General features: G+C 41.1%; 1 protein-coding gene across 3 annotated transcripts in view; it reads left to right on the plus strand.

The window, feature by feature from the left end:
* The window catches only part of usp34 (ubiquitin specific peptidase 34), a 55564-nt gene that overhangs the window by 39077 nt on the left and 4361 nt on the right, over positions 1-12126 (plus strand). For 2 of the 3 annotated variants that reach the window (XM_015362913.2, XM_015362915.2), the window contains 28 exons: positions 24-101; positions 407-501; positions 650-822; positions 1027-1177; positions 1619-1697; positions 2007-2060; positions 2148-2243; positions 2668-2732; positions 2930-3005; positions 3219-3266; positions 3507-3572; positions 3807-3887; positions 4092-4177; positions 4572-4740; positions 4843-4917; positions 5237-5388; positions 6872-6920; positions 7010-7114; positions 7206-7250; positions 7876-7980; positions 8067-8214; positions 8453-9087; positions 9215-9372; positions 9638-9716; positions 10200-10326; positions 10602-10709; positions 11109-11213; positions 11331-11455. In XM_015362913.2, the coding sequence (XP_015218399.2) occupies positions 24-101; positions 407-501; positions 650-822; positions 1027-1177; positions 1619-1697; positions 2007-2060; positions 2148-2243; positions 2668-2732; positions 2930-3005; positions 3219-3266; positions 3507-3572; positions 3807-3887; positions 4092-4177; positions 4572-4740; positions 4843-4917; positions 5237-5388; positions 6872-6920; positions 7010-7114; positions 7206-7250; positions 7876-7980; positions 8067-8214; positions 8453-9087; positions 9215-9372; positions 9638-9716; positions 10200-10326; positions 10602-10709; positions 11109-11213; positions 11331-11455 (3333 nt within the window). The remainder of the gene's footprint in view (positions 1-23; positions 102-406; positions 502-649; positions 823-1026; positions 1178-1618; positions 1698-2006; positions 2061-2147; positions 2244-2667; positions 2733-2929; positions 3006-3218; positions 3267-3506; positions 3573-3806; positions 3888-4091; positions 4178-4571; positions 4741-4842; positions 4918-5236; positions 5389-6871; positions 6921-7009; positions 7115-7205; positions 7251-7875; positions 7981-8066; positions 8215-8452; positions 9088-9214; positions 9373-9637; positions 9717-10199; positions 10327-10601; positions 10710-11108; positions 11214-11330; positions 11456-12126) is intronic. The other variant, XM_015362914.2, reaches the window with a different exon arrangement.

Here is a 12126-nt window from a genome sequence, read left to right on the forward strand (position 1 = left end):
GCAAGGGTTGTTGTTTCCCCCAGGACTGCGAGCATGTGAGCCAGACAGCTGAAGAATTCTACACCGTAAGATGCCAGGTGGCTGATATGAAGAACATCTATGTAAGTCAATCCTACGAGTGTTTGCCTTATTAACATTAGGGACAGTGTGACTTCCAATGGAAAAAAAATCTCCCAATCCTTCCCGTTCATCTGCCTTTTTAATCCAGTCTGTGCCAGTTGTTCTGTCTGGATGCATCTGAATATTAAATGTTCAGTGCCTGTTCCTTATTTGTCTGAGTTTGTGTTAATAGTACTCCCAACAGTACAGAACATCCTTATTTTAATGAAGAAAATGGTTTCAATATTGGGAGTGAAAAGCCCAAAGAAAAAGCAAGGGCTCAGAGTAATGTTTACTGTTTCTGCAGGAATCGCTGGATGAGGTCACTATCAAAGACACCCTGGAGGGGGACAATATGTACACTTGTTCCCAGTGTGGAAAGAAAGTGAGAGCAGAGAAGAGGTGAGACTTAAGAATGAGCCTGTTTAAGATGTTTTCTTTCTAGGGTGGTTGATTTAATATGTGGTTTCCACAGGTTGTTCCGAAGGGCTTTTGCCAAGATGGTAACTGCTCGTTTTGTTTTCTCTCCCCCCTCCCCCCACCCTGACAGGGCATGTTTTAAAAAACTTCCTCGGATATTAAGCTTCAACACGATGAGGTACACCTTCAACATGGTGACGATGATGAAAGAGAAAGTGAACACGCACTTTTCTTTCCCTCTGCGTCTTGACATGACCCCTTACACTGAGGACTTCCTCATGGGCAAGAGTGACAGGAAGGAGGGTATGTCAGCAGCAGGCCTGAAAGCCAGAATGGCCCCTGTGCATTTTACAAGTTTCGATTCCTGTGCCGTTGATTCCTATCCCAGCATGTGTTGGATATAGCGAGAGATACTGTGTACTGTGATCAAATCAGTCTTTCAAACCGTCTAGATATGTTTGTGTAAAGCGAGTTCTGATTATCTAGGTGGTTTTCTCTGATCCCCAGGCTTCAGAGATGACGGGGAGATGAAAGCAGCAGAGAGCTACGAATATGATCTGATCGGTGTTACTGTCCACACGGGTACTGCGGACGGAGGCCATTACTACAGCTTCATTAGAGACATCGTCAACCCGCACGCCTACAAGAACAACAAGTGGTCAGTATGGAAAGGAGAAAGGAATATCCTGCTACTCATAATGAGGCCTTTGTGTATTTGGAAAATTGTTTTGGAAATTCACCTTGAAGGATTTTGTTATTTTTGTGTTGTATATGCGCATACCGCTCCGTTAACGGAACATGGGAAGGTTAATTCCCCATACTGCAAAGTAGAAAGAAAAGGCAGAAACGATCGAGCCTTCCTCAGGTGTCAACAGACAAAATTATTTTCTTAGCGTGGAATTGGCCTTTGCCTGTTCCTTTTCCTTCCACTGTCTGATGCAGCTCCCTATACCGTTCTCTTTAATGTCTCACATTCCTTATTTCAGCCAAGGTCACGTGCATCTTTTCAGTTTCACAAAATATACAGTATTTTGTTGTGCACCTTGAAATGCCCAAGAGTTATGCATGTTCCATCTGTATCCTTTCTTCTTTGTCCAAGGTACCTCTTTAATGATGCTGAAGTAAAGCCATTTGACTCAGCACAGCTTGCTTCAGAGTGTTTTGGAGGAGAAATGACTGTAAGTGTTCAAAATGGCTTAATTTGCATTATTTGTGCTATTTTAACTTCATGTTGTCTTGCAGGTAGGTCACAGTATTCTTGTACAAATATAAACCGTGCGCTAAATTCCCTCATTATCTTAAAATCATTTTGGTATTTATTGCGATACTCACTTTTTGGTAGAATGGAAAGTCATTTTTATCTATATAATTAACTTTTTTTAAATGAAACAAGCTTAAGAGAGTTTTTTTTTTTAATCCTGTGTCCCCTGAGAAAAAATAAACCAAATCTTTTAAACGAGACTTCACTGTAAAACTTTTTTTTTCAGACAAAAACCTATGATTCTGTCACAGATAAATTTATGGACTTTTCCTTTGAGAAGGTAATTATACACTTTAAGTGTTCTTTTTTATGATGTAGATTCATGGAGAATTATGACACCAGCTCTGATCTGGTCTTGTGTGCTCAGACCCACAGTGCCTACATGCTGTTTTATAAAAGGGTGGAGCCAGAGGAAGAAAGTGGAAAAGATCTTAAATTTGATGTTTCTCCAGATCTTCTAGAGGTAATTCTTCTATGAAAAGTTTGATTTATATGTTTGGATATATGAGTCATATATCAGGGTCTTAATTACTGTTTTGGCTAAACCATTTATTTTGGAGGTCATCTACAAACAATGCAGTTTTTCTTCATTACTGCAACACTGCTTGTTAAGTGCTAGTTAATGACTTATATATCACTAACATAGACCTTATTAGTGAAGACATACTTCTGAAAAAAGTGTCTTTATTGTTTGCACATTCCATTTTATTGAATTTGATGCCTCAAAAGCAAGAACAGGTTTTGTAAGAGTGGTTCTTATTTTTTTGTTTTAAAGAACTTGTTACCTAGTTACTTGGAACTTTCCCATACCATGTCTTTTTTCAACTCATGTATTGCTATTAAATGTTATTTGATTTACTTCTACGTTAACTTTCGTAAACTTTCAGTGGATTTGGCATGACAACATGCAGTTTCTACAAGATAAGAACATTTTCGAGCACACTTATTTTGGGTAAGAAAATGTTTTTTTTGTCTCTTTGCTTTTTTATTTTAGCTTGACAATTATGATCTGTTTGGTAAATTTGTTGAATAACTATTTATTTTCTTTGTTACACAAAGTACTGAATGAAAGCAGTGCTTGACAGTAGTGTGTAAATTCTGTATGAGTGCATTATACATTATTGTATAATGCATTATTTGTCCTCCTAGGTTCATGTGGCAGCTCTGCAGCATTATTCCCAGTACTTTACCAGATCCAAAAGCTATATCTCTGATGACAGCCAAGGTGAGAACTGTCTTCGAGTTGAGGATTGGAAAAAGATTAAGCTCCTCTTAAGTGCATTAATATGTGAATCACATTGATAGACATTTTCTTGAATAACTGTATTTATACAAAGATGAGCATTTTCAAAAGGCTTCTTTATAATTTTTGCTAGTTTAACTCGTTGACTTCACTGCTAAGAATGTACCTAAAAATTGCCCCTCTCTTTACTTTCAGCTTAGTACGTCTTTCGTTTTGGAAACATTTATTCACTCGAAAGAAAAGGTAAGTTATTGTTTTTGGGCTTAGACAGCTTTCATGCAGACATGTCTGTCAGTTGCAAAAAAATGTATTTTTTTTGCTTAAGCGGTTTGTATTAAAATGTCTGTGAAAATTGGACTTAAGCAGTTGTGTTGCACATTACATTTCCCGGACTGCGAGTTTGGAGTTATTGTTGAACAAACCCTGCATTGGCCCAGCTGGTTTTAACTGAAATAATTAATTTCTTTTCCCACTGTTCCACAGCCCACAATGCTACAGTGGATTGAACTCTTAACAAAACAGTTCAACAACAGCCAGGCTGCTTGTGAGGTAATGTTCCATATTCAATTGTAAATATATCAGCATAACACTGTGAGAAAGACTTTATCAGATTTTATTTGCCAGTTTGCCACACCATTCTCTTTGTTTGTGTGAAAACCTCCTCAGAAAGAAGTAGATTTTTCATTTTCCAAGAAAAAACATGTGTGCTACATGAGACCTGTTAGTTTAAGTCTTAACAGTGGCAGGTTTACAGACTCCTCAGTGCGTGTTCTTGTTTTTCAGTGGTTTTTGGACCGAATGGCTGATGACAATTGGTGGCCCATGCAGATCTTAATTAAATGTCCCAATCAGATTGTCCGACAGGTAACCATAGAAACGCACCACTCTGTGGACCTTGTAATACAAAAATTAATAATAAAGTAATAATAATTCAATAATACTAGTAATAATAAAGTAATACAAAAATATTAGAAAGCAGAATCATTAATGTGAATTCCATAAACTGCTATATGTACAGTGAAATGTTTCTTATTAAAGACTTCAATTTAATTCTACTTCTAATTTCAGATGTTCCAGCGCTTGTGTATCCATGTGATTCAGAGACTGAGGCCAGTACATGCACATCTCTATCTACAGCCAGGAATGGAAGACGGGTACAAATTTGCTGCTTACATCTATGTGCAAACTATTGTATTAATTCCCGCTGTTTAGTCTGTTATTTGAAAACTCTAATGGAAATACAGATCCTTTCCAATTACTTGCAATCATTTCACATTGGAGAATTGCAGCACCAGCAGCAGGCTCTGATCAATGTTTCAAAACCATCACCATACGGTTACAGGCAATTCTGGGAAGATATTGATTCATTTTTATATTTTTTGTGGCGAAAAAAAGCAATTTGGTCTCAAGGTTAAGAGAAAAAAAGGTTGAATCTCCAATATTCACTACAAGCCTACAAAAAACAGCTGAATTGTTTGTATGCACGATGGATTTTGGAGTGGGGTTGTAGAGGTGTAATAGCTGTTTGTATTGTGTTTGCCCGGGCAGCTCTGACGACATGGATGGGCCTGTTGAGGACATAGGTAGCAGGTCTTGTGTCACGCGCTTTGTGAAGACCTTGCTCTCCATCATGGAGCATGGAGTGAAGCCTCACAGCAAACACCTGACTGAATACTTTGCCTTCCTTTATGAGTTTGCTAAGATGGGAGAGGAGGAAGTAAGTTGGACTGTAAGACCTTTCAAATCCCATGCATGAAAAAAGCACAGACGTTTTTGTATCTTTATGACAATGTATGTTTTCTTGTTCGTTTCCCCATAGAGTCAGTTTCTTCTTTCATTACAAGCCATTTCAATTATGGTGCATTTCTACATGGGAACAAAGGGGCCTGAAAATGTACGTATACCAGTTTGATCAACAGAAATAGCTTTAGAAACAATGTAGGTTGTTTGCATATATCATATAAAATGTTTAGAGCATGCTGTGTTAAAGTAATTTTATGATTGTTTTTTGAAGAATTTAAACACACTTTGAATGTCTGGAGCTTTTTTAATTTTGTAATATTTATCAGCTTGAACCTCAGATATCGCATGCATTTTATTTGACAGTACTTTGAAAGACCATAGCTTGCTGTTAGTAGATATCTGTGGTGACAAGCTCTCTCATAACTCCTCAGCGCGGGGAGTGGTGTGTCTGAGCTGTGCTGTGTTCTCAGCCCCAGGTGGAGGTGCTCTCTGAAGAGGAGGGAGAGGAGGAGGATGAGGAGGAGGACATCCTGTCCCTGGCGGAGGAGAAGTACCGTCCGGCAGCGCTGGAAAAGATGATCGCGCTCATAGCCCTGCTCGTGGAGCAGTCCCGCTCTGAGAGGTTAGCTACGAGACCACAGCCAGCACTGACCACTACGTCTGTCCAGACTGCACTAGAGGTGCACCAAGGGTCACTGGATGGCATGTGTGTTCTTTAAGCAGATCCACCACTACCCTGGTGTTCTCAATGTACAGCAAGCAGATATATCACCCTGCAACTCACAACTGGCAGCCCACTGAAGCTAAGCAGGGGTGAGCCTGGTCCGTATCTGAATGGGAGACCTCCTGGGAAAAACTAAGGCTGCTGCTGGAAGAGGTGTTAGTAGGGCCAGTCGGGGTGCTCACTCTGTGGTCTATGTGGGTCCGTGACGGGGACACTATACTTTAAAAAGGCACCGTCCTTTGGATGAGAGGTAAAACCCAGGTCCTGACTCTCTGTGGTCATTAAAAATCCCAGGGCGTTTCTCCAAAAGAGTAGGGGTGTAACCCCGGTGTCCTGGCCAAAATTCCCATTGGCCCTTACCAATCATGGCCTCTTAATAATCCCCATCTATGAATTGGCTCTGTTCTCCTCCCCACTAATAGCTGATGTGTGGTGAGCGTTCTGGCGCACTATGGCTGTCGTTGCATCATCCAGGTGGGGCTACACACTGGTGCTGGTGGAGGGGATCCCCATTACCTGTAAAGCACTTTGAGTGGAGTGTCCAGAAAAGTGCTAAATAAGTGTCTGCAATAATAGTAGTAGTAATAATAATAATAATAATAATAATAATAATAATTATTATTATTATTATTATTATTATTATTATTGTGCTTGCTCCCTCCAATCCTGTGATTTGAACGCACTTTCGTCTCTGGAACAAGGGAAGAGGAAAGGAGAGATTAAACACATGCTTCTAAAAATATTTAATATAAAGGTTTTTAACCATCATGGTTTTTATTTGATAAGATGTTTCAGATGGTTAAAGTAGGTTAAAGCATAAATTATATTGAAACTCTGGTGTTTTACAGACAATGATAAATATGATTCTGAAGCTACATTTTCCTATATATAGGATCCCTACCTCTTGCCTCTTCAAGTGCTAGAGCCCCTCCATGCTTCCTTTAAATTCTGATTGACCTTTTGTAAAATCTCACAGAACTGTATCTGATTGTCTCTTGCTATTCCTAATAACACCAAGTGAATAAAATGGAGCAGCCTTTTTTCATGTGAGCAGTCCGCTTTGGGTTCCGTATTTCCAGGAAAATGTCTTTTGCGTTTAAGCCGCCTTCTCTGTCCATCTAGATGCGTTTCAACAGAGAAAGATGTGTCATATTATTTGTTTGAAATATTCACGTCAAGTTGCATTTTCTAAGAAAGGTGTTCCAGGATCTTACCATGTTATAACCCATTCTGCATTGTAGTGGATCCCCTTATAATGGGGGTGTACTGTATATAGTATTCAGCTTTTTTAAAATCTGACTGTTATGTTAGACAGTTAACTCTTATTTGGAGTACAAAAAAGTCATTTGTTTCATTAACTTAAATGTTTTTTTTCCTCTAGACATTTAACTTTGTCTCAGAATGATATGGCTGCACTCACGGGAGGAAAGGTAGGACTAGTGGGCTTCCTGAATTCAACTTTATAACTGCTGCCGCTTTCTGAGCATGAGTCTGATTCATCTTTCTGTGGGTTTCACAGGGATTCCCGTTCTTATTTCAACACATACGGGACAGCATCAACATCAGGCAAACGTGCAACCTCATCTTCAGCCTCTGTCGCTATAACAATAGACTTGCAGAACATGTAAGTTTTAACGGAACCTCAAACCCTCCCATTTTATTTTTATTCCTCTGCTTCCTTTCATAATATTAACACAAAATCAATTTTGTTTCAGATTGTTTCTATGCTTTTCACCTCCATAGCAAAACTCACTCCAGAGGTACGTGTAAAACAAAAATCCCCTGTTGCCGTGCTCAATAAAGTGTTATTTTCAGTGCCATGGCCCATGTCAGATATGCCTTATGAAAATAGTTTTTGAAAGATTTCTTGCGTGCCATTTTGTTTTTGTAGTTATCCTGTTGTATGTTTTGTTACATTGGAAGTCCTGTGCTTAGGCTTTTCATTGTAGGCAGCAATCAAGAGTGTGTGCTATGTTGACTTTGGAAGGAGGTAATACCTTCTAGTGTGAGAATGAGGATGAGCTTGTGTGGGCCGCTTTCTAATGGAGAAACAGCATTGTTCAGAAGATATGTCATTTTAGAATGAGATTCGATTCAATTCAGAATACTTCATTCGTCCCCAAGGAAGCAATTTAGGTAGCAAGTCGTGCAACATACGACACATTCCAAATAAAATAACATTACCAAGAAGAAAATATATTAAAGCGGCAAACAGACCATTGAATTGGTTGTGAGAGTAACGGTGTGCGATATTTAAGAAGGTCATAAAGTACATACCTTTAATAGGTGTGTACTGAGAAGCAAACGGCAATGGCTATGATGGGAACCCATGGCGAGTTTGATTTTTAAACCCCTGCATATTCCCCCTTTCTGTGTATCCTGCAGGCTGCTAATCCTTTCTTCAAACTGCTCACCATGCTGATGGAGTTTGCGGGAGGACCACCTGGAATGCCCTCTTTTGCATCTTACATTCTGCAGAGGATCTGGGAGGTACGCTGTCGCCAACACGTCGGATCCTGACGCAGCAATTGAAATCGAAGCGCCAAGCTGAGCCCCTTTTCTTGTCTTGCTTTCAGGTCATAGAGTACAACCCCTCTCAGTGTTTGGACTGGCTGGCTGTGCAGACGCCACGCAACAAGCTGGCACACAGCTGGGTGCTTCAGAACATGGAGAACTGGGTAGAACGGTTCCTGCTGGCACACAACTACCCACGGGTCCGGACATGTACGTATCGCTTCCGCAAACCTGGTCTTCGAGACCCCGGAGCAGTGCACGAGAGGAGTCAGTTTTGTTGTTGTTTCCGTTTACAAAAGCAACGTCATTATGTTGAGGAATGTGGGATCGCTGGGCCGGACTTTTGAAAGCGAATTTTTAACCGTCAATCAAAATCATCTCTGGAAACGTGGCACGTTGATTCTGATTTTAAGACAACACGCACACATTCATGAATTGTGTTTTGCAGCTGCTGCTTATCTCCTGGTGTCGCTGATTCCCAGCAACTCTTTCCGTCAGATGTTCCGTTCCACCCGTTCCCTTCACATTCCCACCCGGGACCTGCCTCTAAGCCCAGACACCACGGTGGTGCTGCACCAGGTCTACAATGTCCTCCTGGGACTGCTGTCCCGCGCCAAGCTGTATGTGGACGCTGCTGTGCACGGCACTACCAAGCTGGTGCAGTACTTCAGCTTCATGACCTACTGCTTGATTTCCAAGACGGAGAAACTCATGTTCTCCAGTTACTTCATGGACCTGTGGAACCTCTTCCAGCCTAAGCTATCTGAGCCAGCCATTGCCACAAACCACAACAAGCAGGCCCTCCTGTCCTTCTGGTACAATGTGTGTGTGGATTGCCCCGAGAACGTCCGTCTTATTGTCCAGAACCCGGTGGTGACCAAGAACATTGCCTTCAACTACATCTTGGCGGACCATGATGACCAGGATGTGGTGCTCTTCAATCGTGGCATGCTGCCAGCCTACTATGGCATTTTGCGCATGTGCTGTGAGCAGTCACCTGCATTTACCAGGCAGCTGGCTTCCCACCAGAACATCCAGTGGGCGTTCAAAAACCTTACGCCTCATGCCAGCCAGTACCCAGGGGTAAGTATGTGTTCTGAAAGCTGTATTTCTGTTTTGGGACACAGCCGTTTTCTGTTTTCTTGTAGCCGTGATTGTGTAAGAACTGCACTGTGCCAGGTCCCTTGAACAGTCTGTGCTGTGCTTGCAGGCAGTGGAGGAGCTCTTCAACTTGATGCAGCTCTTTGTTGCCCAGAGGCCTGATATGAGAGAGGAGGAGCTGGATGACATCAAACAGTTCAAGAAAACCACCATAAGCTGCTACCTGCGCTGCCTAGATGGGCGATCATGTTGGACCACTCTGATCAGGTATTGTTTGTGTCTCTCTGAAGCTGAGAGTGAGACATTATTTTCAATTTCCTAGCAGGAAATGTGAGAGAATACCACTAGGCTTTTTGGATTAATAGAAGCTAGTCTCCAGATGGATCATTCTTAAAATTTAAATTTATTTCTAAATTTCTTAAATTGTCACTCTTCCTGAAATAATAATGAAAATTGCAGATACAGCATTTTTTCAAGCATTCTATGTCTTTTCACATTGGTTTAAATCATCGCGTGACATCTTTTTTTCTAGTGCCTTTCGTGTTCTGCTAGAAAACGATGAGGACAGATTGCTTGTTGTTTTTAACAGGGGACTGATCCTCATGACAGAGGTGAGCATTCTGCTTTTAAAAATATTCATTTTAATGTGCTGCGTGCGTCTGCCTATTCAAAGAGTGTATACACTAAGATGAAATGTGTGCTTATGCTTGAGTTATATAACATGCTATATAGTCTATTGAGATGGCTTAAGTTAATAATGCATTAGAAACACAGAAATTCCGATTTCTGCGTTTCTCCAAGGCCTTGTGATGGACTGCTGTCATGTCCAGCAGGATCTCAGTTGTGTGCTCTCTTTCCTGCCCTATGCTTTCGGGACAGGCTCTAGCTCACCGTGACCTGCCCTTGAATAAGCAGCTTGCTGATAATGGATGGGACTTGATGTGTCAGTAAATACATTTGTGTGCTGCTGCTCTTCTATTCCCACAGCTTGAATCTACAGTTTCATTACCTAGTGAGATTTCTATATAAGGTGTACATGGAGGACATAGGCTGATTCTATGTATATTGAGCCTCTTTTCCTCTGTCCTGGACAGTCTTTCAACACATTGCACATGATGTACCATGAGGCAACTGCGTGTCATGTTACGGGAGACCTGGTGGAGCTACTATCCATCTTCCTGTCAGTTCTCAAGGCCACACGGCCTTATCTTCAGAGGAAGGGTATGTGCTCTTCTAACTCATTGCTCACAAGCTAGAGACGTTTCAGGCAGTGGTGATGATGGCATGTCAGGGAGCAGTTGCTGAGTTGTCCACTCTAGCTAGGTACCTAGGAAAAAGAGTTGTTTTTTTGTGATGTATTGAAATTGTTATACGAAACATTATGTTCAGGTGCAAACCTTCCTAAATTTGGAACAGGATCAGAGTTAATATATCAGTGCTGTGAATTAACGGCTTTGTTTCAGATCATTTAAAGCCTTTTCCCTCACATTTTGCAGATGTCAAACAGGCTCTCATCCAGTGGCAGGAGAGGATTGAATTTGCCCACAAGCTGCTTACTCTCTTGAATTCCTACAGTCCTCCAGAGCTTAGAAATGCGTGTATAGGTGAGACCCTCTTAAAGCTCACTTTTCACAAACAGAGCTGGAATTGGAAAAAACTGAAAGAAAAGGTTTATTTCTTTGCACATGTGCAATAAACTGCCTTTCTTTAACGTTTTGTGGATCAACCAGACCAACCAGAAAGCAGCATCAGATAGTTTTCATGCTAGGTTAGAAACTAGCATTGTGAACGAGGCTTGTTCTTTTGGAAGGGTCTTCATGTTCAATCTCTCTGTTGGTATTTTTGGTGTTTCACCACTTAAAAGCTGTGGAATTGCCTGCTAGCTTCACTTTTCCAATAGGAACAGCTTGATTTGTCTTTATTAACCGCTGTGGGGTTAGTCATCAGTACAAAAATAATTTCTAGAATGTATTGTTAACTTCATACATGTGTTTGTCCTCCAGATGTTTTAAAGGAGCTAGTTCTCTTGAGTCCTCATGACTTCCTGCACACCCTGGTGCCATTTCTTCAACACAACCACTGCACTTACCATCATAGTAGCATCCCAAGTAAGTTGTGTGCTCTCTGCCCCATCCTGTGACTGGTGGATTAGTTGCTCTTTGGTTTAATAAGCATATTTGTAGTGATGGCCAACCTGACTCGATATTGTGCTGTGTTTTTTGCAGTGTCTTTTGGACCATACTTTCCTTGTCGGGAGAACATCAAGCTGATGGGAGGAAAAAACAACATTCGGCCCCCAAGACCAGAACTTAATATGTGTCTTCTTCCCTCCATGGTTGAGACCAGCAAGGTGCATATGTCCAATCTGGTATAAATATACCGAACAGCTATAGAAACCTCACTCTATATGTGCATGCGTTGTTTTAGAAAAAGTATTTTAGGTTTTGGATGTTAATTAAACGTTTTAGGAGTTGTTTCTATTCACTAATTATTGATGACCGATTGCAGTATACACAGGTAACTTAATTGCATTAGCACTGAATCATTCCATTAGTTGGTGGCTGATGAAATAGTTGATTGCACACAGGTGATTAAGTTATTTAACCTTTCAAGCCTATAAGAACTAAGAAAGACAAATACCAGAAAGAACTCGTACTGTATGCGTCACTCATCAAGAAAAGTCCTCAGTAGCGATAGACCGTGGTGTTGTGTAGACCACCCTGATGGATATTGGCGAGTGTGATGCTGACGTGCAGAATGATGTACTAATTCTTGTGTACAGCAGAGCTCTATGTGGAGGTCCTAGTGTGAGGGTATTGCCAAGAATGTCTGGACACAAGACATCCTGCTGTTACTACTGTTCCTGTGGGCTCATCCTGACATGACACCATTGCAGCAGGACGACACACCCTCAAGCCGCCTGTCAAACAGTGGCTTTCATGGTGGCATCGAGCCTGAAGAGAGCAGTGGGCAGTGGCACATTTGTCCAGGCTGTACAGAGAAAAATTCCACTATTCCAAT

This window comes from Lepisosteus oculatus, chromosome 17, assembly GCF_040954835.1.
Source record: "Lepisosteus oculatus isolate fLepOcu1 chromosome 17, fLepOcu1.hap2, whole genome shotgun sequence".
In the NCBI taxonomy this organism is placed as follows: domain Eukaryota; kingdom Metazoa; phylum Chordata; class Actinopteri; order Semionotiformes; family Lepisosteidae; genus Lepisosteus; species Lepisosteus oculatus.